Here is a 24,386-nt window from a genome sequence, read left to right as displayed (position 1 = left end):
TTTTTATGAAGTGGAAGTAGCTTTTAAAAATCTACACAAGAAATGTCTTTTTATCCCTTAGAAAACACCATTTTCTGGCACAACACTCATGGCTGGAAGTTGAGTACAATGAATAGGTAATTTTTTTTTTTTAAATTGAAAGACAAAGTAAAATTCTGTTTATTAGAATTTGTATGGAGATGTGCACAAGAGAAATTGAGCTGAGAAAGGTGATGAACTAGCTTGAATTGATGGAAGAGGAATAGAATAAGGGTAAAATTAATAAAAGTCTAAGAGGCAACTTGCTCTTATCAAGGCAAAAATCAAGACATGGAGATCATAGCTAAAAGTGGAATTCCATGGTCAGTAGGCTCACAGATGATCCTGTTTTTCTTTATATTCCTGAATGGAGTGTCTAAGATTCAGGGAAACAATGAATTTGGTTAGTTTAACTAATGGGTTTGTAAGTCAAACAAAAAATAAATGGAGGTAAATAAATTAACTTATGGCAAATGTACAAACCTGCATGTAAAAAAGTGAATGTTTTAGAATTAACTTGCGTGGGCAAACTTGTTATTGCTTGCGTTTTTCGTCTCTTCTTGATAGGATGCTGTTGCTTGGTGCCTGGGTAACTTATGTTTAAATAATGAGGAACTCTGCTATGAAATGAAATTGCTTGGAGTAGATGGTCACCTAACAGAGCTCTTGGGATGTCACGTGTGCCGTACAGTGCAATCTGCTTCGTATGCCCTTACTCACTATTACGCAACAGTTCCTGATATGTTGCAGTAAGTAAAACCTTTTCTGTAATTGTTTTATGCTTTGCAGTGCCTTTTGTCATTACTAATCTGCTCGTATATCTCTCGGAAAGAATTAAAGTATTTTTTGTTACAAGGTGAAATGTAAAAACACAGCCGATTAAATTTATTGGTTGGTTCCTTAATTTTAACATGACAGATATTCTGTAATTAATGCTGGTTAGAGATCTAGGTGGCACACAAAAAATAATTTCAGTAATACTGTATAGTTACCCAAGGTTTAAATGTTAGAATCTTCAAATAGACATCTGGCTTGCCTATATTATTATTTTTATTTTATGGGGTTGTGTTTGTTAATATGATTAAAATTGAATAAGTGATCCTTAGAGATATATTATGAATATGGACAAACATTTACCACTTAATATAATTGAAAAGGATAAATAAAAGATAATTGTGTGTAATGGTGATAAGCAAATGTATGCCAGATTGCTTTCTTCAAATTCAATTTGATTTGTGAGAAGTATATGAAAGCTTATGTGCATTTTAGTTAGCCAACCTTACCTGTATTTTAGGAATGCATTCACTGAAAAGGAATAAAATAAAATACAAGTAAATTCTTTACAATTTACTGTTTGTTCTGTATAAGTTTCAATAGATTCCTTGGCTCTATGTATATTTAAAGAAGTTTACTTTATTTGTAATTTTTAGTAGTATAGTATATGTTACAGTATATTACTTTTTCAATAAATAGTTTATCATAGAATTTTGATAGTCTTACTTTATAAACAATGGGTGCTTGAGAGATTTTACAATGGAGGAATTGCAGTCCTATTCTAGGATAGATTTATGTAAATACAGGGAATTTATTTAATTTTGTTAATGTAATTTTGTTGTTATTTTCAGCTTAAATACATCTTTACATTGTGATAGAATATATTGATTAGAAGGGTAGGTTTTATATTGCTAATCTAGATAGATTTTCCTATTAGGCAGTATTACTAATATAAGAAAATGTATTAGATTTATTAGTACAGGTAATGAAGGAATTAGTGTATTTTTTTGTACCTGAAGAATGATTAAACATACAAGCAGTACAAGTGCAAATGGTAATGCTCTCTTGTCCCCACCTCAATACAAACCATTATCCTTTAATAGGAGTATGACTTTAGCAAAGCTGGTAAAACCGTTAAAATTTGACGAGGTAGTTATAATTATCGGCACGGGGTAGGGAAGCCCCACCCTTGCCAGTCAGCTAGGCACTCACTCATAACTTTGGCCTCAAGTATTACACAAATTGTCTTGCTGCCTGGGATTTTTATTTTGCTTTCTCTTTCTAATATAAACAGATAAATTTGCAGATAAACTGTCCTGTTCAAAGGAGGAATAAGATGAAGAATACAAGGATCTACAATTTATATGCCACTCATGAATGGCAGAGGGTAGGGACAGTGACATTGTCTTGGCTAACAGGTCAATGCCCTAGATACTGATCATATATAGTGGTACATATGGTCAGTGCCCAAGGCCCCTCTCCACGTAAGCAAGGATCAGGGAAGGCTAGGCATTGTCTGCTGATGACTCAGCAGGTACACCATTAGGCTCCTCCAAACCTCCCATCCTTAGCTCACAAGGATGGTGAGGTTACATACTACAAGAAACTATCGAGTTTGAGCAGGACTCGAACCCCAGTCCAGCGATCCCCAGGTAGGGATGTTTCCAGTAGGACAGATGTTTCTGGATAAAGCTGAAAATTTGTATTTTCCCAACTTTACAAACCTGGGTCGTTTAAGTAACACTTTGCACCTCAAGCACCCAGCAAGTCCTAGGCCTAAGACCAAAAGTGAGCGTCAAGCTGACTAACAGGTAGGTGGGGTTGCCCTGCCACCTGCCTGTATTTATAACTACCTTGTTGAATTTTAATGACCATTCCAGCTTCTATGAAGTCTTAATCCCAGTAAAGGACTCTGGTATGTATCATCATCATGATCTCCTCCTACTCCTATTGACGCAAAGGGCCCTGGTTAGATGTCGCCAGTCATCTCTAGCTTGACCTTTTAAATCAATACTTCTCCATTCATCATCTCCTACTATACGCTTCATGGTCCTCGGCCATGTAGGCCTGGGTCTTCCAACTCTTCTAGTCCCTTGTGGACCCCAGCTGAACGTTTGGTGAACTAATCTCTCTTGGGGAGTGCGAAGAGCATGCCCAAACCATCGCCATCTACCCCTCACCATGATCTCATCCACATATGGCACTCGAGTAATCTCCCTTATAGTTTCGTTTCTAATCCTGTCATACCATTTAACTCCCAATATTCTTCTGAGGGCTTTGTTCTCAAATTTACAAAATCTTTTGGATACTGTTTCATCGTCATACCACAACTCATGTCCATACAGTAACACCGATTCACTAATCTGATATATAGCCTGATTTTATATGTAATTTCAGGTGATTTGATTTCCAAATTTTACTTAACCTAGCCATTGTATGATTTGCTTTTTTCAATCTTTCATTAAACTCCAATTCTAAAGATCCTGTATTAGAGATCATAGTTCCTAAATATTTAAATGATTCTTCCTCATTATGTATAGTTTGGAAAAATACAAATGATTTAAAAAGTTTATGATCTTCCTTATGGCAGATATGTGAGGGTTGACAATATTGCACGGAAAGCTATCGATGGTCTTGAGAGACATGACGATGGTGTAGATGAAATTGCCTGGCTCATGTTTGTGTTGTCGTGCGATCAGTTGGGCTGTGAATATTTGTTATGTCTAGGAGTCATACCTGCTGCTATGGGTTCTTTACAAAAGCTGATTAATCAACAGGTAAGCTGTACATGTATTTACAATATTGTTATTATTGTTATTATTATTATTACAGTACTATTTTATTACATTATTATTATTGTTTTTCATCATTATTTTTTATATCATTATTATTATTGAATATAGGAGAAAGAATCTCGTTTAAGCACGTTTTGTTAAGATTATGGCCGTATCAGTACTTTTGATCTTGTACAAAGTTTTCACTATTTTATTTGCAAAGAAATTGTATTGGAAGCCTAAACAAATTTACCTGCCATCTGAAATGACCTTTCCTGACACATGGCTAATGAATTATGTTTTTCTCTCTGTCTCATTGTTGGTAGCAAGAGACCTATGTTCATTATAATTCTTCAGGGGATAGTGGAAATATCTTTGTGTTCATACTATGTAGACTGTACTACTCTAAGTAAATTCAAGAAAAATTTGTGGCAGGTCTTTGGAAAAGGGAAGATCAATGATCTGAAAGCCATCTTGTTAGTGTTCTAGATCACATATGTTTTATTCCTGGAGAATCCAGGAGTGAACTGAGAGTAAGGCTAAGGGGACTTGTTTTTGTTGGCCATTGTGAATGGTAAAGGGGTGATGTCACAACCACCCCTTTACCATTTGCGAATATCTCCTTGAAAAATAGGTCTCTTGCTGTCAAAACTGAGTCCCAGAGAGAAAAGCATAATCAGAAAAATAGAGAAAACTCTGCACATGATCAATACTACTGATGGCACCATAATATTTAACAAACTGCTACTACTAATACTACAACAATAGTAGAGAAAGCACGATTCTACAAGATCAAGTGCCATAACAGGGAAAAAAGTAAAACTGATGGAGAAGTAAACATCTGCAAAAGAGAGATAACAAAAAAGATAAAAAAAGAGCATATTAAGATGAAAAGCAGTGCTAAACAGATTAACATATGAGCTATGAAATAAGGCTGATGTTAGCCTGCTCAACATAAAAGCATTTACACTGTGTTCAAGCTTCCCAAGTTTCATTGTCTTGAGTATTTGATTGGATGATCAAAGCAGAATTAAACTTCCAGAATACTGTGTATCATAGAGCTTTATGAAGGAAAATAAATTATTTAGAATTAACTATATGTTTATAAGATTCTTAAAGAAAGAAAATGCTATACTCAACACAGCGAGAAAGGACTCCTGGTTTTAAACAAGTTCCGTCACTGATGCTACGTCTCCACAAATCACCCGCCCGCTCTCCAACCCATCCCCCTTACTTAGTCTCTCTATTACTTTTATTCTGTCTGTTTCTATATAAATTTACGTTTGTCCCTACACGTAATACAAACCATCAACCTTTAATAGGAGTAAGACGACATCGAAGCAGAAACGGCCGTTAGAATTTTTAACGAGGTAAACATGGTTGGTCGCCAGGTAGCTGGTTACGCCCTGCCCACCTAACAGGTAGAGCAACCTTCTCTTAGAATTCGGCTCCAGCTATGTACACTTGTACGCTGCTGTGTCCCTGTCTTGGCTGTTAATTCTTTTTTTCTTTTCTCTTTCCAGAGTGATTGATTGCTTGCTTTGATGTCACCCCTAAGCCAGACATGTGGCTTTGCCCAAGTAAGGAAGGTTGCTGTAGCAGTCGTTACATAAGCGATCCGGAGGTGGACCCTCATCGTCTTTGTAGATTTTACAGGGGACATGGCTGTGAGCAGTCATCTCCTTGTGAGGAGTGTAGGGAGTGGCCCCCTTTGCAGGAAGAAGTCTAAGATTTAATGGTAGATTTTACAGGGGACATGGCTGTGAGCAGTCATCTCCTTGTGAGGAGTGTAGGGAGTGGCCCCCTTTGCAGGAAGAAGTCTAAGATTTAATGGTACCAGAGGGCACTTCCAAGCTGATGCCGAAGAAACTAGCTTTTTTTTTTCCCTCCTTTTGGAACAAATCTGTCTGTTTCCCTTGTTGCTTCTGTCGAGGTTGATTCCTCTGAGGGAACCCATCAGGGAAGGGAGACTGCACCCTACCCTCCAGGAGTGGTCAGAGAAGGTGGTTGTTTGGTCATCTCTCAGTGAGGGCAGTACACCCTTTCATCTCTCTCAACCTTCTCCCCCTGGTGTGTCTGCTGTTGACAACCCTTGCAATTATTTAGACCTTATAAAGCTTTGGCTAGAGCTCAGAAGTCCTCTGCTGCTTCCTGTTCAGTTTCCCCTGTGGAAGAGGCTCCTGACAATGTGCATGTTTCTTCTGTGGAATGCCTTGCTTCAGCTAAGGTGTCATCAACTAATGAGAAACCCTTGACTGCTGTGAAGAAGGCCAAGTAGGAAGTTCAGTGACCATACTTCCCTTAGCCTGTCTCTTCTCCTGGTATGCCTCCTTCTCTTGCTTTATAGGTGTTGTCTGATTTCCAGAGGAAGACGAAGAAGAGGAAGTCTCCAAATTACAGGATGACCAGTTGATCATAGTCTCGAGAGTTCTTGGTCAATTCCTCTGAATGGTTCTGGCACGCACGTGTAAGGTTCCAGGGATCAAAATTATGATAAACTTATTCCAAGCGTTACTGGTGAGGACTCTGGTACCTCTCCTGCTTCAGAACTCTTCCAAGACGTTTTGTTGACTGAGTGTCAATCTAAGAAAGGATCGGCAAGGAAGGAGGTGGTTTCTGACAACTCTTCCGTTTCTTTCGAACGACCAATTTATTAATTGAACGACCAATATCACCCATACACCCTAAGAAGAAGAAGAGAAACCAGGCCCTTCACACCCTTCTGTTCTTTCCCCACATGAGACGTGAACACACCAAGCACGTTTGCCACATGCATGATCACAGTATACCCTGTTGTCCCGGTCTAAGTCTCCATAAGCACGATTGTTACGATCGTCTTGATCTTGTTCCCCAAGAACAAAGAGATCTTGCACTTCTCCCTCTACTTTTCCAAGAGATAGGAAGTCTCGCTCACCACAAGAAATCTTGTGTCGTACGGCATCGCTCCCCACAAGACAAGAAGTCTTGTTCTTCTAGCTCTTGTTTTGAGCAACAATCCAAATACCCTCGATCACAACATGAGTTTTGAAAGTGACACGAGAACATGTTCCCGATCTCTAAGATCAAAACAGTGGGTTCTATCTCACATTCCCCACCATTTAAGACCCCACATTGTTGGTCTTCTCACAGTTGGTCCTCTTTTACTTCATCTAAGAAGTCTTGGTCCTGCAGAGGCCATGTTTATTTGGAGGAGTCTGCTGGCTTTCGGACCTTGCTGTTCAAATCTTCTAAAGCTTCGAGAGAGGCCCCTTATTCCTCCAAGTCACTTAAGGAAGTTTCTTCTCTGGATTTTTCAATTTCCAACAAGAGATATCTTCACCAAAGAAATCTTCCTGAAACAATTGCTTGTCTACTCGTGGTGCCCCAACCAGGTTTGGACCTTACTGCTTTTGACTCTAGTCCCAGTTGCAGAGACTATAAGTCTATTATTATTATTGTTATTATTATTATTATTATTATCATCATTATTATTATTATTATTATTCTTATTCTTGTTGTTCTTATTATTATTGTTGTTGTTATTGTTTTTTATTATTTATTATTATCATTATTATTATTATTATTATTTATTATTTATTATTTATTATTTGTTTATTATTTACTATTTATTATTTATTATTACTTCCTAAGCTACAACCCTAGTTGGAAAAGCAGGATGCTGTATTCCCAAGAGCTCCAATGGGAAAAATAGGTCAGTGAGGAAAGGAAATAAGAAAATCAATAACTACGAGAGAAGAATGGATAATATGAAATATTTTAAGGACAGTAATAACATTAAAACATATCTTTCATATATAAACTATAAAACTTCAAAAAAACAAGAGGAAGATATATAAGGTAAAAAAGTGTGCCCAAGTGTACCCTCAAACAAGAAAACTCTACCCCAAGGCAGTAGAAGACCATGGAACAGAGGCTATGGCACTACCCAAGACTAGAGAAAAATAGTTTGATTTTAGAGTGTCCTTCTCCTAGAAGAGCTGCTTGCCATAGCTAAAAAGTCTCTTCTACTCTTACCAAAAGGAAAGTAGCCACTGAACAATTATAGTGTAGTAGTTAACCTCTTGAGTGAAGATGAATTGTTTGGTAATCTGTGTTGTCAAGTGTATCAGGACAGAGGAGAATGTGGAAAGAATAAGCAAGATTATTCAGTGTATGTTTAGGCAAAAGAAAAAGGAGTCGTAGCCAGAGAGATTGATCTAATGTAATACTGTCTGATAAGTCAGAGGACCCAATAACTCTCTAGCAGTAGTATCTCAATGGTTGGTTGGTGCCCTAGCCAATCTACTAGCTACCAAACCACCATTCTCCTTCAAAGAAGGATAAGACTTGGAACTGGTATACATCAGATCATGTAAGCTCTCCCTCAAATATTGACGAACATTCTTTTTGAGCATCTTCGGAGAGACTACAATTCATGTTTCGGTGTCATCTTCTTGTACCAAGGATTACCGGCTCAGTTTAGTATAGGTACTGAACAGTTTTACTCTAAATCCATGGAGATTCCTTCCTCTTGCAAGAAACATTCCTTTCGGAGTAGGAATTCTTGTGATCTATCAGATTCAACTACTGATCAGGGTCCTTTGCCCGCTGAGGTAAACAACTTACTGATGGAGTCAATCTTTTCGAAGATCCTGGTGCTTATCAGGGAGCCGGACAAACTAGAAGAAGTTTCATCAGAACAAATTGAAGGAGGTCTTACATTTATCAGACTGCAATATGGAGCTCCCTATGGTTCTCGCCCTAACCTAGAACTACCTTGGTAAAGGCTCAATCTGGCAGTGTTGTCCAAATTGCAAGACCTAATAACTCTCTGCGTTTGAGTCAATCAAACAAGGTTTTTCCTCCCACCCTCTCAAGAAAACACAGATTTTATGTTCCTGAGGACACTCCACCCACTCCTTTGCCAATCGATGACTCGATTTAAAAAGTTGACGACTTAGATAGAAAAGCTGACGTATGAATGGACTTCATTCTCGGCTTCTGAATCCACTGTGATGGAATTGCTGTTGATGGCAAGTGACCAGGCTGCCTCCTAGATTGACCATTGGTCAGGAGCAGTTGGCCATTTTGCCATGTCCCAGATGAGCTAAAGAAATTCATGGATCTGATTCTCTCCTGTGCTAAAGCTGTCACATTTTTAGTGAGCCAGTCAGCCAACCAGTGGGTGAACTATTGTAGGTCTTAAGCGGAGAGAGGCAGTAGCTGGCTGTTTTTCCTGCCATGTGGGATGGAAGGCTGCCTTTTCTTTACAAAATTTTTCAATGCTGGGCATGACGTCTGTGTTCTTGCAAAAGGACGTCTAGGCAACAGTTAAGAAACGGAGGAAGATGAGCCAACACTTCCATATCTAAATAATCTCACTAAAGTCCTTCGTTGAAAGAATCCTTCCTACTTTCATTCTCGTTCTGTCTGAGCCAAGAAAGGAGGCAGAGGGAGGAAAGGAGGAAAGGGCCACTGAGAATGGTGATTCCCTTCTCCAACTGCTGAGAGTGGGGTGATGCCTGTTGAGCCATTGTTCTACAAATCCTTTTCATGATAGAGACTGCAAGTACAGTCTGTGCCACTATCAGGAGAGGGTAATTCTTAGCTTCTGTCATTCTGAAGGATCGTAGTTTCAGATACCCGTCAAGCGACTGCTTCGTCCTAGATGGAGTGATGCATCAGTTCAAAGTCTTGTACTTCAGACTATCCACCTCTCGGCAGGTATTCACCCGAGTGTTCATGCTAGTCTCTTCTTTGGCCTATTCAAAATGGACCATCTTATGCGATTGGTGTCATTGACGGGATATTTCTCTAGTTGGAGGCTCTTTGCAAATAATTGCTGACTTTCTCATCTTTCTTCATTGAGAGAAGCACCTCTCACTCGCTACAGTAAAGGGTTATCGCTTGGCCCTTAGTCGTGTTCGTAAGGCTGAAGGACTTGGACATTTCCACATCATGGAAACTATTCATGCTCATGAGGAGCCTCGAATAGTCTTGTCCTCTGAAGAAATTTCGACCTCCTGAATAGAACTTCATGAAGGTCTTTAGATAGCTTGAGAGAGCCCCTTGCGAGCCCCTGAAGAAGGCATCAAAATGTGATCGGACTATAACTACTATCTTCCTGCCTATCCTAGCCTCAGCAAAGAGGGTGAGCGAGTTACTCAACATTTCTTATGCTGTTGATCATGCTGAGGGTTGGAAGGTCTTTTCTTTGGTTCCTCAGTTCTTTGCGAAAATGCAGAATCCATCAATCCAGAATTCCAGGTTCTAGACCTTCTCCATCTCCTCTCTTAAAAAGCAAATAGCGGTTAAAATAACCTGCTTCTTTGTCCTATGAGGGGGTTGCAACACTACCTCCGAAGAACTCGGTGTTTCAGACCTGAGCACCCAGTAGACTGTTTCTGAGCTCTGACAAGGTAAAAAAACTGATTTCAAGTAATACTACAGTATGTCCTTCTGTCTTCGGGAAACTATCAGATGCTACTACTCCCCAGATTAAATCCAAGGAAGTGAACCTTTGAGGATGAGGGCTCACTTAGTCAGAAGTATTGGTTCTACCTTAGCCTTCAGGAAGAATCTGTCTGTGGCACAAGTCATTAAGGCTGGAGTCTGGAAATGCCAGATGACCCTCACTGCCCATTTCCCCTGGGAATATACTCATAGGTCCCAGGATACTTTTCCTTAGGACCGGCAGTTGCTGCTCAACAGGTGGTATAGCAAACCCAACTTCCTCACAGGACAATTAACATCGCGCCGTAGATAGCTGTTGTGATGTAGATCTAGAGTGAAAGGTGAGAATGACTGGCAATTTTTCTTTTCCTCTTCCCCTCACTTGGGGTGGAGCAGTCGAGCTGCTGTTTTGCTGGATCGGACGCTAGATGCAGATGATGGACCTGATGAATTCACATTCATTGATCATATAATGCGTATACAAAATATGCGAAGGATGTTAGGGGGTTGAAAGGAGTAATGACTTTTGCTCTTCCTTAGGACTAAAGTTCATTAACGTTTCCCGGTCTGTTAACCAAACCAGTTTTTAGTCATAGGGACCTCCTCCCTCTTTAGGATAAGTCTCCCATTAAATTTTGATGGCTTATATTGTGTAGGAACAAATCACAAATTTTTATTTTTCCTAACAATACAAACCTGAGATCTTTCAAGTAACACAGCCCGCTTCAACTTAGGCCAAAGGTCAAAGTGAAGGTTTCTCTACCTGTCAGGGGGGCGGGGCTTAACACCACCTGGCGACCAACTATGTTTACCTTGTTAAAAATTCTTAATGGCTGTTTCAATTTCGCCGACGTCTTATTCCTGTTAAGATTCTCTGGTTTGTATGGTTAAGAAAATACAAATTACTCTAAAATTTTGATATTTATAAAATGATTCTCTCTCTCTCTCTCTCTCTCTCTCTCTCTCTCTCTCTCTCTCTCTCTCTCTCTCTCTCTCTCTCTCTCTCTCTCTCTCTTTTTGGCCTATGCCTTTTCTTCCAAGAAGTACCTATTTAAGTTGTAGATAATTGCCTTAGCTATGAAGGTGGTCATATATTGAGCTTGAAGCAGGAGAATGGTCCATCGTGAGTGTATGTGTGCATATCGCAGAGTGTGTAGTGGCAGCATCTGGCATATGAGCGTGTAAGGGCCCCCGCTCATGCACCACTTTTAGTATGGGGAGAAACCTTTATACAGAAAATGCACTTGAATTTTACCTCAATAGTGGTGTGCCACAAAAGATGAAATAATTTCAGATACAATTTCAGAAATACAGCAATTTATATAGAAACAGTGACTAAGGAAATGAAGCTGGGTTGGAGAAAGAAGGCAAGCCAGTGATCTGTGATGTGGCGTAAGTGGGAGAATCCATTTAATACCAGGTCCCCTCCCTTATTGGCCCTGTCTCACCGTGTTGATTATGGTGTCACGATTTTAGATTTCAAAGTCGATTGTATGATAATTTGTATGCATGTTTTTTATATTTGTTCCTTAAAACTTGATGAGTTTTCAAGGTATTTGAAATATTTGTAATAGTTATCTTTTGTTGTTTTACTTAGAATGAGAGACTTTTTTTCTACTTGTTGATTTTTCCTGACATTTACAATGGCTTTCTTTGCAGAATTTATTGGTGTCTCCAACAACAGGACTTCTCAGAGTACTGTTAAATTGTTTAGGAGCTTTTCCTAGATCTGCCCATCAGGTTTGTATGCTGCTATTTTTCTATTGAACTATTAAAACTAGTCACATTGACAGATACAGTAGACCGAGATTCCAATTTTAATTAAGCAAGTACTGGATGGGCAAAAATTGGTGAGATAACTTTTTTTGTACTGTTATCTTTATCAGTTGTTACTTATTTTCTTAACTTTATTTATTTAATTTTATATTTTGTTTGGTAAAGAAACAATGAGATTTGCTTTAGCAATTCTAATCTTACTTTACTTCTTTATTTTTCATTTTTCAATATTTAACTTTGCCGGTGATTATATAAGCTGCAGCTCTGCTGCTCGACAGAAAACTCTACGGAAAAAATCCGCCAGCGATCGCTATGCAGGTAGGGGGTGTACTTCAACAGCGCCATCTGTCGTGCAGGTACTCAGTACTCATTGTAAACAAAGAACTTAATTTTCTCTCTGTCGTGCTACCGGCAAGACCTACTAATTCGCTGTTGCTAACTGGATTTGTTTTCACAACTATTTGGTGAAGTACACTATTCTAGTTTTAAGCTTTCGCTGTGCAGGCTTTCTCTTCAATAAATCCTTGCATTCTTTTTTTTTGATATCGGATTATTTGTTGATGACTTTGGATAGTTTTTGAATTCCCCTTTGACCAATTCAAAATGGCTGACCCTTCTCAAGTCCCAAAATTCAGGAAGTGTAATGCTAGGGACTGTTCAAGGCGTCTTCCGAAGGTCTCTATCGATCCTCACACCGTTTGTTCCAATTGTAGGGGTAAAGCCTGTCAATTGGAAGATCGATGTGAGGAATGCGTTGGGCTTTCGGAATTCGATTTTATCGAATTCCAAAAATATACACGTAGGCTAGAGAGAGATAGAGTCAGGAGAAGTTCATCTCGTTCTGTTGATTTTTCCTCTCCTCATGCCCCACAACCTATTCCTTCCCCTGTAGTGGTTGCTCCTGATCCCCCTTCTGGCACTCAGGAACCTTCGATGGCTGATATGATGCGTGCCATCCAAGCTCTGGGTGAGAGAGTGGAGTCCCTGGCTAGTGACCGTAACCAGCTCATGGCGGACATCAAGGAGCTGAAGTGTAAAAGTGCAGTGGGAAGTGGTAAAGTGAGTGATAGTGTTGTGGATAGTGTTGCGCTTGAGGGTTCGTCTGTTCGTGCCTGTCGTCCTCCTAGTCCGGGACCTCTTGCAAGCTCCCAAGTCCAGGGGAGAAGCAATGTCATACGACCAATGGGTTCGAGAGGCTTTAATCAGCGAACAGACGTTCCCTCCGTGGTTTCGGGCGTATCTAACCAAGATCGCCCCACCCACACAAAGACGAGAGAGCCCATTTATTCCTCGTCTGCGGAAGAGGTTTCTCGTAAGAAACCATGGACCAAGGTCTCACGACCTCTTAAGCGCAAGTCGGTCCTTTCCGCGCAAATCCAACGGCCCAGTTGTAGCCACTGGGTCAGTTCGGACTCGCTGCAGTCTTCCGATGACTGCTCACCTCCTAAGAGAGGCAAAGCGGTACCGCCTCAGGCTGTTACACCGTCTGTCGCCGCACCTGCTCCTGCAGACCCTAAGTGGTCTTTGCTGCAGACCATGCAGTACCAATTAACGTCTCTAATGCAGGACTTTCGTGCGGAGAAGGTTGCTGCTGCACCAACCTCTTGCCTACAACCAACCACGGTTGTGCGTCCTGTGGACGCTGAGGCGACCTTCTTCCGCACTCCAGCTGAGAGAGTCCCGCCACCCATGCGTTCCAGTGTACCCTGCCAGCCGCATGTTGACGTTCAGCGACGCACGGAACCTTCCGTTGACGTTCGCGAGGTACAACAACAGTCAGAGTTGTTTTGTTTTGACGCGGTGCGTCAACCTCCGCAACCCAGTGTGGTTGCCTCTGCTCGCCCACATCAGACTAGACAGTCTGGAGTAGACGCTGTGCGTCCCCGCGCTGCTTTGGTTGTTGCCAGCTCACAGACTGGGCAACAGTTCCATGACGTTGCGTCCGGCTCAGTCACGCGTGCACCCGTGCGACCGGACTCAGCTAACCAGCCGATACCTACTCCATTGCCACTTCCTCCTCAATACTCGGATGATGGACTCTCTGATGATGACGATGCGGCACACGTTGATGAACCACATTCGGACCTTGACGAGCCCAAGTCCACGCAACCCTCTTTGGACTTTAGAAAAGTTCTTGCTCTGTTCAAAGAGATGTTTCCGGACCAGTTTGTGTCTGTGGCTCCGCGCTCTCCTCCGTCAGAGTTTGCTTTAGGTACGCAGTCATCCTCGCCTGCCTTTACTAGACTCGTCCTCGCACGCTCGTCCAAGAAAGCTTTACGAGTTATAGGAGAGTGGATGCAGTCCAAAAAGAGTCTAGGGAAGACAGCCTTTACATTTCCCCCTGCTAAACTCTCTTCCAGATCGAGCGTCTGGTATGCCACGGGAGAAGTTCTCGGCTTGGGAGTTCCTGCCTCTGCCCAGGGCGACTTCTCAAGTCTTGTAGACTCTCCCCGCAGGCTAGCCATGAGACGCTCTAAGATATGCTGGTCACCTTCGGACCTAGACCATCTGTTGAAAGGGATATTTAGAGCCTTCGAGGTCTTCAACTTTTTAGACTGGTGTCTAGGAGCTTTGAGCAGGAAGATCTCCCCGACTGAGAAGGAATCTTCCTTGCTCATCATGTCCTGCATGGACAAGGCCATACGTGACGGATCTAGTGAGCTTGCTGCATCGTTCGTATCCGGAGTCCTCAAGAAGCGTGAGAACCTTTGCTCTTTCCTGTCAGCTGGAGTGACACCGTGTCAAAGATCAGAACTTCTGTTTGCTCCTCTCTCTAAGTGCCTTTTTCCAGAGGACTTGATTAAGGAGATTGCTGCTTCTTTGATACAGAAGGACACCCATGACCTGGTTGCGTCCTCTGCCCGCAAAGCCACCCCTTTGCCTACCTTGTCAGCTAGACCAAGGATGGACACTCCAGCGTCTCGATTTATTCCGCCCTTTCGTGGCAGAGCCTCCAGCAGAGGAGGTGCTCGTGCCGAAGGGAGACGTGGGAAGAAGAAAGGAACCAAGTCCTTTAAAGGCAGAGTCTGACTGCCAGCTTCTTCAGACAGCAGTGGAAGCCAGTCTCAAGAACTTCTGGCAGACCTGGGAGAAGAGAGGTGCAGATGCACAATCTGTGAAGTTGCTCAGAGAGGGGTACAAGATCCCGTTTGTACGAAAACCCCCTCTAGCAACGTCTCCCATCGATCTCTCCCCCAGGTACAGAGAGGAAGACAAGAGACGAGCATTGAAACAGGAGGTGTCTCTCTTACTAGAAAAGGTAGCGGTAGTCAAAGTCCTGGACCATCAAACCCCGGGCTTCTACAACCGTCTCTTCTTAGTGGCAAAGAAGACAGGGTGGAGGCCGGTGCTAGACGTCAGTGCGCTGAATGTCTTTGTCATAAAGCAGACGTTCTCCATGGAGACCACAAAGTCCGTTCTAGCAGCGGTCAGAAGGGAAGACTGGATGGTCTCTTTAGACCTAAGGGACGCATACTTTCACGTCCCCATCCACCCAGACTCCCAACCTTTTCTGAGATTTGTTTACGAAAAGGTTGTCTACCAGTTTCAAGCCCTGTGCTTTGGCCTAAGCACAGCTCCTCTTGTGTTTACGAGGCTGATGAGGAATGTAGCCAAATTCCTTCATTTAGCGGACATCAGAGCCTCCCTCTATTTGGACGACTGGCTTCTAAGAGCTTCTTCCAGTCGTCGCTGTCTGAAGGATCTAAAGTGGACTCTAGATCTGACCAAGGAATTGGGTCTCCTGGTCAATATGGAAAAGTCACAAGTGGTCCCATCCCAAACTATTGTGTATTTAGGGATGGAGATTCACAGTCTAGCTTTTCGGGCTTTTCCGTCGGCCCCCAGAACAAGTCAAGCCCAGTTATGCATCCAGAACATGCTGAAGAAGAAACGATGTTCAGTCAGGCAGTGGATGAGTCTGATAGGGACGCTATCATCCCTGGAACAGTTCGTATCGTTAGGAAGACTACACCTCCGTCCTCTTCAATATCACCTAGCTGTTTACTGGAAAAAGGACAAGACGCTAGTAGCGGTCTCGATCCCCATTTCCGAGAAGATGAAGTCTTCCCTGACTTGGTGGAAGGACAGTATCAGCCTCAGAGAGGGTCTGCCCCTGGCTGTTCAGACTCCCAACCACGTTCTCTTCTCGGACACATCGGACACGGGCTGGGGCGCGACATTAGACGGTCGGGAATGCTCGGGAACTTGGAACTCGAGTCAAAGGACAATGCATATCAACTGCAAGGAGCTACTGGCAGTTCATCTGGCCTTGAAAAGCTTCAAGTCTCTCCTTCAAGGCAAAGTGGTGGAGGTGAACTCGGACAACACCACAGCTTTGGCGTACATCTCCAAGCAAGGAGGGACCCACTCTATGACGTTGTACGAGATCGCAAGGGACCTCCTCACCTGGTCAAAAGATCTAAACATTTCTCTAGTAACGAGGTTCATCCAAGGCAACTTGAATGTCATGGCAGATTGCCTCAGTCGAAAGGGACAAATCATTCCAACAGAATGGACCCTACACAAGGATGTGTGCAAGAGACTGTGGGCCACATGGGGCCAGCCTACCATAGATCTCTTCGCAACCTCGATGACCAAGAGGCTCCCAATTTATTGCTCACCAATCCTGGACCCAGCAGCAGTTCATATAGATGCCTTTCTCCTAGATTGGTCACATCTAGACCTATATGCATTCCCCCCGTTCAAGATTGTCAACAAGGTACTGCAGAAGTTCGCCTCTCACGAAGGGACAAGGTTGACGTTAGTTGCTCCCCTCTGGCCCGCGAGAGAATGGTTCACCGAGGTACTTCGATGGCTAGTGGACGTTCCCAGAACTCTTCCTCTAAGGGTGGACCTTCTACGTCAGCCACACGTAAAGAAGGTACACCAAGGCCTCCACGCTCTTCGTCTGACTGCCTTCAGACTATCGAAAGACTCTCGAGAGCTAGAGGCTTTTAGAAGGAGGCAGCCAGGGCGATTGCTAGAGCAAGGAGGACATCCACCCTTAGAGTCTACCAATCGAAGTGGGAAGTCTTCCGAAACTGGTGCAAATCAGTATCAGTATCCTCGACCAGTACCTCTGTAACTCAAATAGCTGACTTCCTTTTATACCTGAGGAAAGAAAGATCTCTTTCAGCTCCCACTATCAAGGGTTACAGAAGCATGTTGGCATCAGTCTTCCGTCACAGAGGCTTAGATCTTTCCAACAACAAAGATCTACAGGACCTCCTTAAGTCTTTTGAGACCACGAAGGAGCGTCGTTTGGCTACACCTGGTTGGAATTTAGACGTGGTACTAAGATTCCTCATGTCAGAAAGGTTCGAGCCGCTACAATCAGCCTCCTTTAAAGATCTCACTTTAAAGACTCTTTTCCTGGTTTGCTTAGCCACAGCTAAAAGAGTCAGTGAGATTCACGCCTTCAGCAGGAACATCGGATTTTCATTTGAAACGGCTACATGTTCTTTACAACTTGGTTTTCTAGCCAAAAACGAGCTACCTTCTCGTCCTTGGCCGAAATCGTTCGATATTCCAAGCCTTTCTAATATGGTTGGAAATGAACTAGAAAGAGTCTTATGCCCTGTGAGAGCTCTTAAGTTCTATTTAAGACGAACTAAACCTTTACAAGGACAGTCAGAAGCTTTATGGTGTTCAGTTAAGAAACCATCTTTGCCTATGTCAAAGAATGCTTTATCCTATTTTATCAGACTGTTAATACGAGAAGCTCATTCCCATCTGAGTGAGGAAGACCAAGCTTTGCTGAAGGTAAGGACACATGAAGTTAGAGCTGTCGCAACTTCAGTGGCCTTTAAACAAAATAGATCTCTGCGAAGTATAATGGACGCAACCTATTGGAGAAGCAAGTCAGTGTTCGCGTCTTTTTATCTTAAAGATGTCCAGTCTCTTTACGAGAACTGCTACACCCTGGGACCATTCGTAGCAGCGAGTGCAGTAGTGGGTGAGGGCTCAACCACTACAATCCCCTAATTCCATAACCTTTTTAATCTTTCTCTTGAAATGTTTTTATTGTTGTTTTGGGTTGTCCGGAAGGCTAAGAAGCCTTTCGCATCCTGGTTGATTTGGCGGGTGGTCAAATTCTTTTCTTGAGAAGCGCCTAGATTAGAGGTTTTGATGAGGTCCTGTGGTATGGGTTGCAACCCTTCATACTTCAGATCCTAGGGGTCGCTCAGCATCCTAAGAGGATCGCGAGGCTCCGTAAGGAAGACGTACTTAAAAAGGCAGAGTAATTGTTCAAGTCGACTTCCTTACCAGGTACTTATTTATTTTATGTTTGTTATTTTGATAACTTCTAAAATGAAATAAAAAATCCTTAGCTCATAATAATGTAAACATTTATTGCTGGTCTCTACCCACCCCCCTGGGTGTGAATCAGCTTATATAATCACCGGCTAAGTTAAATATTGAAAAATGTTATTTTTATAATAAAATAAATTTTTGAATATACTTACCCGGTGATTATATATTAAAGGACCCTCCCTTCCTCCCCAATAGAGACGCAGTGGACCGAGGAGAAAATTGAGTTCTTTGTTTACAATGAGTACTGAGTACCTGCACGACAGATGGCGCTGTTGAAGTACACCCCCTACCTGCATAGCGATCGCTGGCGGATTTTTTCCGTAGAGTTTTCTGTTGAGCAGCAGAGCTGCAGCTTATATAATCACCGGGTAAGTATATTCAAAAATTTATTTTATTATAAAAATAACATATTTTTTTACTTTGATTATTTGATTGATAATCTTTAGACATGTTATTTCAGGTTATATAGTTTTCATGTGTCATTTTATATGTATTATACTGGTCAATATGTGGATTTGAGCCTCTTTCCTTAAGTCTAAGGAGATCCAGTCCTCTAATGATATTTCAATGCCCACACACCTATCTTATTGTCTTTTCATGTAACACCTTTGCTGGGTGTTCTACTTGATAACTACTACTCCCATAACTGGCAGCAAACTTGCCAACATTAAGATTGAACCACAAGGTTCCAATACTGTATATTGCTCAGGCCAACTGGAAGGGATTCATAAGCCTGAAACCTGGAAGCCACAATTCACAGTTTGGGCAAGCTTGTCACTTTCACATCTCTAGAGTGATACTAATTTCTCCTCTGTGCCTGAAGAAGGGTTGATAACTCAATCATCACTTGCTTATGGATATGCCCATAACCATGCTGATATGGATGAAGTTTCTTGAGCTGCTGCACATAAAGAAGTTCTGCACAGATCCAAGCACTCATTGTTTAAAGATTATCAAGGCTTTAGAAGTCGAGGTTTAATTACTTTACTCATGCCTTTTTTCTTGGGATTGCAGACTTTTTAAATACATCTGGTTGTGATAGTCTAGTGGAAATGTCCAAGACTCACAATCTGTGGAATTCAGTATACCCAATATTATCGTCCTGATGAGCAAGGGATTAGGGTTTTTGGGACGACCCAATAGGTCTACATGCTGAGTCATCAGCAACCATTGCTTGGCTCTCCCTCCTCCTAGCTTCAGGGGAGTGCTGATCATGTGTATATAGTTGGTTTGTAAAGCATTTTGGTGTTCCATATCTTAAGTACTGTACTCAGAGCAACTCTTAAACCTCCAGAAAAAGTTTTAAGTATCTGCAGTCAGTGGCTACAAAACGGCTATCTCTCAAGTATTTGACCTCTGAGGCATTGAAATAACTGCATCCAGGAACCTCAGCAGACAACATTTTCAGAAAGGTCTCCCTCATAGAACTCTCCAGCCTCTGAAATAGGGTCTCAGAAGGATTTCCTACGATGAAGGCTGCTTTCCTTATAAGTGCTGTGTCTTCAGGGGTAGCCAATCAGTTGCATGCACTGTATAGCTGTGTTATGCATACCAGAGACGAGTCTTTGGTAGTTTTTGGTTCAACTCTGATTTCTCATTTTTAGCTTTGTCATTCAGTAGGGAAAGTGGGCCTCTCTGTTATGTCAGAGCCATCCAACACTGACTTGCTCATAGCTGTATTCAGAAGTAAAGTCACAAGCTTGTATGTCATGGCCTTAAGTATGAGAAAAAGAATCTAGCCAATTCCTATGGAAAGCATTGAAATTACCAGCAAGCACAGAGGAGGGTTTTGTATCATCTTCGTGTATCTTAACCATTGTTGTTGGAAGGCATTCAAAATCTGGATTGCAATAGATGGAACACATGTGAAAGTTCTTATGATTGTCCCTCAAATCTCATGACATTGACATTCATAAGTCATTTGCATAACACAGCTACCAGTGGCCCCCTTTTTTTGCACTCCATTACTGTAATAAACAGAAAGAAAAGGGCCCAGGAATGATCCTAGAGGTATACCAACATTTACTGGGCATGCCCAGTGAGGGCTTTCTTATTTTGATTGTTACAAATTGGTGAGACTTGGATTCTTTTACATGAAAGTAAGTCAAGGTTAAAGGGGTTGTATGAAAAATATATTTTTTTAATAAAATGTTTTTATACTTCTAAGAGTAATGTATGGACATGCATTTGACACATTCCTTCAATGCATATTTGTATTGATTTCTGTATTTTAACTTATTCATTTTAAACCATGTGATACACTTTGTTAATGCCTATTCCAAAAATTCAGTTTGGATACTTGCTCCCAATATGTCTCCTCTCTTTTACACTAGGACTGGCCTAATGTAAATTATTGTTATACTGTGAAACAAATGTGATTGCTAAAACATACAGTATATAGTTTTTTTATTGTAGATTCATCATTTAGATATACCGGTAATGTTCCTCTGATTGGTTGCAAGTACAGTCTATTATAAACTACCGGTATATGGAGAATAAAGTTGTAACATACCAGGAACTTAGTTTCCTTTTTGGAGGTTCATACATAGTATCAATCATTCAGCCAGATTATGATTTTTAAATGATTCAGAAATTGTCTTGGATTTGTGGAAACCACAAAAGTGTGCTAATGTCAATGATAGGTTTGTGTTGAAAAATAATTTTTAGGAGAATTTATGTATTTCAGGTTTGTAATCGAAGCGAACAGTTTGTTAGCATTTGTTCTGCACTGCTGTATTCGTCTTATCCCCACCTACGAAGAGAAACATTGCAATTCATTGCCAACATCATCAATGGAGCATGCCAGTCTGAAAGTGGTATGTAGCAGTTGTTTTAGTATTATATTATTATTATTATTATTATTACTATCCAAGCTACAACCCTAATTGGAAAAGCAAGATGCTATAAGCCCAGGGGCTCCAATAGGGAAAAATAGCCCAGTGAGGAAAGGAAATAAGGAAATAAATAACTGAAGAGAACAAATTAACAATAAATCATTCTAAAAAAAGTAATGTCAAAAGAGATATGTCATATATAAACTATTAACAACGTCAAAAACAAATATGTCATATATAAACTATAAAAAGACTCATGTCCGCCTGGTCAACAAAAAAGCATTTGCTCCAACTTTGAACTTTTGAAGTTCTACTGATTCAACAACCCGATTAGGAAGATCATTCCACAACTTCTATATACATTTTTATTATCTTTGAATAACAAACACTTTAGACCCCAGGACTGAAGGTCAAAAGTATTGAAAGAGGTTTGAAAGGGTCGTTTATTCTTAGAGCTTTGAAAAGGCTACTGTTGTTAGGTTTTTATTAAATAAATTAACTTAAGGTTATTTGATAGTTATGTAAATGATGTTAATTTTAAATATTTAACTTAGCCGGTGAATATATAATAGCTGCTGCTCCAGCGGCTCGACAGAAAAACACACAAAAACTCGCGAGCGATCGCTATGAAGGTTGCGGGTGTGCCCACCAGCGCCAACTATCGGCCAGATACCACACATGCATGTAAACAAGCCTCAATTCTTCTCTGTCGACCTTGACGACAAGACGTATCAATACTCGCTGTATAACTTGGAGTTTTCTCAACATATTTGGTGAAGTACTTCATTTTGGTTTGAGCTTTCGCAGTGCAGGTGTTTTTCCTCAACTTAAACTCTTGAACTCTTTATTGGACAGATTTAATTGTTGATGACTTGGATTGTTTTTTGGACTTTCTTTGACTAATTCAAAATGGCCGACGCTTCACAAGCCCCTAGATTTCGTAAGTGTAATGCTAGGGATTGCAATAGGCGTCTTCCAAAGGCCTCTCTCGACCCACATACTGTGTGTTCTAATTGTCGGGGTAAAACCTGTCAATTAGGAGATCGGTGTGAGGAATGCGTGGGCCTTTCGGAATTCGATTGGCTCGAATACGACAAGTATTCTCGTAAGCTAGAGAGAGATAGGGTAAGGAGGAGTTCCTCTAGATCAGTAGATTTTTCCTCTCCACATGCCCCTGATCCTAATCCTTCCCCTGTAGTGGTTGTGCCTGAACCCCCTACTGGCACTCAGGAACCATCGATGCGAGACATGTTACGTGCCATTCATGCCTTGGGTGAAAGAGTTGAATCGTTAGCAACAGATCGTAATCAACTCATGGCTGACGTTAAAGAGCTTAAGTGTCAGAGTGCCACAGCGGAAAATCGTGGGAAAGTGATTAGTGCGCAAAGTGTTGTCAGTGTTGCGACCGAGGGTTCGTCTGTTCGTGCCTGTCGTTCGCCTAGTCCGAGACCTCTTGCAAGCTCCCAAGCCCAGGGGAGAAGTAATGTCGTACGACTTATGGGTTCGAGAGGCCTTGATCAGCGAACAGACGTTCCCTCTATGGTAACAGGCGTGTCTCATCAAGATCGCCCCTACCATAAGACGAGAGAGACCATTTTCTCCTCGTCATCCGAAGGCTTTTCGCATAAGAAACCGTGGAGCAAGGTTTCTAGGCCCCTTAAGCGAAAGTCGGTCCCTTCAGGACAGGTCCAGCGTCCTGGTTGTAGCCATTGGGACAGCTCTGACCCTTTGCAGTCATCGGAAGACTGCTCGCCGCCTAAGCAGCAACGTTACACAGGCTCAGAGAGTCTTGGTGTAGGCAAGGTTGTGCAGTCTCAGACGTTAACCCCGTCTTTTTCAATATTAAACTTACCCGATAATCATGTAGCTGTCAACTCCGTTGCCCGACAGAATTCTATGGAGGGATACGCCAGCTATCACAATACTAGAAGGGGGTGTACTTACCAGCGCCACCTGTGGCCAGGTACTCAATCATTTGTTGTTGACACCTCCTCAATTATTCCTCTGTCGTGCTTCCGGCTAGACGTTCTGGGATACGCTTATGGTCTTCGAGTTTATTCATGGATATTTGGTGAAGTATTCTCTTAGATTAACGGCTGTCGCTTTACTGGAATCCTTTTTATATTAGCTAGATAGCTTTTATATAATACTGGTTAACGGTTAATGAATTTTTGCTTGTTTTTGGATCACCCTTTGGCTAACTCTTTGAAACAAGATGTCTGACGTTTCGCAAGCCCCCTCCCATAGACGATGTAGGTCTTGCAATAGGCGTATTCCGAAGGCCTCGGTAGATCCTCACACCGCTTGTTCTGACTGTAGGGACAGGCCCTGTCTATTAGAAAATCGATGTGAGGAGTGCACCGGACTTTCGGAATTGGAATTTGTCCGTCTTTTAAAATATTCATCTAAGTTAGAGAGAGGTAGAGTTAGGAGAAGTTCTTCTCACTCTTCTATGTTTTCCTCACCTCATGATCCCCTACCTTTTCCTACCCCTGTAGTGGCTACCCCCGAACCTACTGTGTGCCCTCCGCCTGATATGTCAATTGTTTTGCGTGCTATTCAGGCTTTAGGAGATAAAGTAGAATCAGTGGTAAGTGACCATAAGTCTCTGATGGCCGAGGTTAAAGAACTGAAAGTCAAGAGTGCAGTGGGTGGAAATAGTGCCAGTGCTGTGACGAGTGCTAGTGTCGGTGCAGTGCCAAGTGCTAGTGGTGCCAGTGTGGTGCGTGAGGATTTTTCTGTGCGAGCCAGTCGTCCTCCCAGTCCGGGACCTCTTGCAAGCTCCCATGCCCAGGGGAGAAGCAATGTCGAAGGGCTTAAGGGTTCGACAGGCCTTGTTAGGCGCACAGAATTATCCTCGGTGGTTGCGGGCGTGTCTTCCTTAGACCGTCACTCCCACCTGCAGACGATTGAGCCCGTCTTCTCGTCCGCTGATCAACATGCAGGGAAGAAACGTTGGTCTCAGGTCTCGAGACCGCTTAAACGTAGAGTTCAGTCAGCGAGTGCTCAGCCAGGTTGCAGTCATTGGCTCAGCTCTGACTCGCCTCAGTCATCGGTCGACTGTACTCCGCCCAAGAGGAGTAAGGTTCTGCCTAAACAGAGCCCGACTGTGACTTTACCTCAGTCTGTTATCGTTTCTGCCGACCCCAAGTGGACCCTGCTTCAGTCCATGCAAGCTCAGCTTTCGGACTTGATGCGTGAGTGTCGGGCTGAGAGTGTTGCACCTCCTCCTCCGCCTACACTCCCTCATCCTGTTCTCGCTCCGCCTGTGCTCGCCCAGCCTGCACCTGCTCCGCCTGGTCGCAGCACCTTCTGCCAGGCGTACGATGTTGAGCCACTTTCGGAGTTCGCTGTTCCCAGTGTTGTTCAGCCTCAGCCTTCTTTAAGGCAACCCTTGCTTTGGGATCAGGAGAGTTATTCCACTCTTCCTCCGCCTCCCCTTGCTGCTCCACCAGTGGTGCAA

At 42.3% G+C, this 24,386-nt stretch overlaps 1 protein-coding gene across 2 annotated transcripts in view; it reads left to right on the top strand.

Annotated features, from left to right (window-relative positions):
• The window catches only part of LOC137628450 (uncharacterized), a 112,915-nt gene that overhangs the window by 67,985 nt on the left and 20,544 nt on the right, over window positions 1–24,386 (top strand). For both annotated transcript variants that reach the window (XM_068359610.1, XM_068359601.1), the window contains 4 exons: window positions 586–767; window positions 3,383–3,569; window positions 11,658–11,738; window positions 20,776–20,905. In XM_068359610.1, coding sequence (XP_068215711.1) covers window positions 586–767; window positions 3,383–3,569; window positions 11,658–11,738; window positions 20,776–20,905 — 580 coding nt within the window. The remainder of the gene's footprint in view (window positions 1–585; window positions 768–3,382; window positions 3,570–11,657; window positions 11,739–20,775; window positions 20,906–24,386) is intronic.

This window comes from Palaemon carinicauda, chromosome 2 (genome assembly GCF_036898095.1).
Source record: "Palaemon carinicauda isolate YSFRI2023 chromosome 2, ASM3689809v2, whole genome shotgun sequence".
NCBI lineage: Eukaryota > Metazoa > Arthropoda > Malacostraca > Decapoda > Palaemonidae > Palaemon > Palaemon carinicauda.
This window is presented reverse-complemented; position numbering and strand designations above follow the sequence as displayed.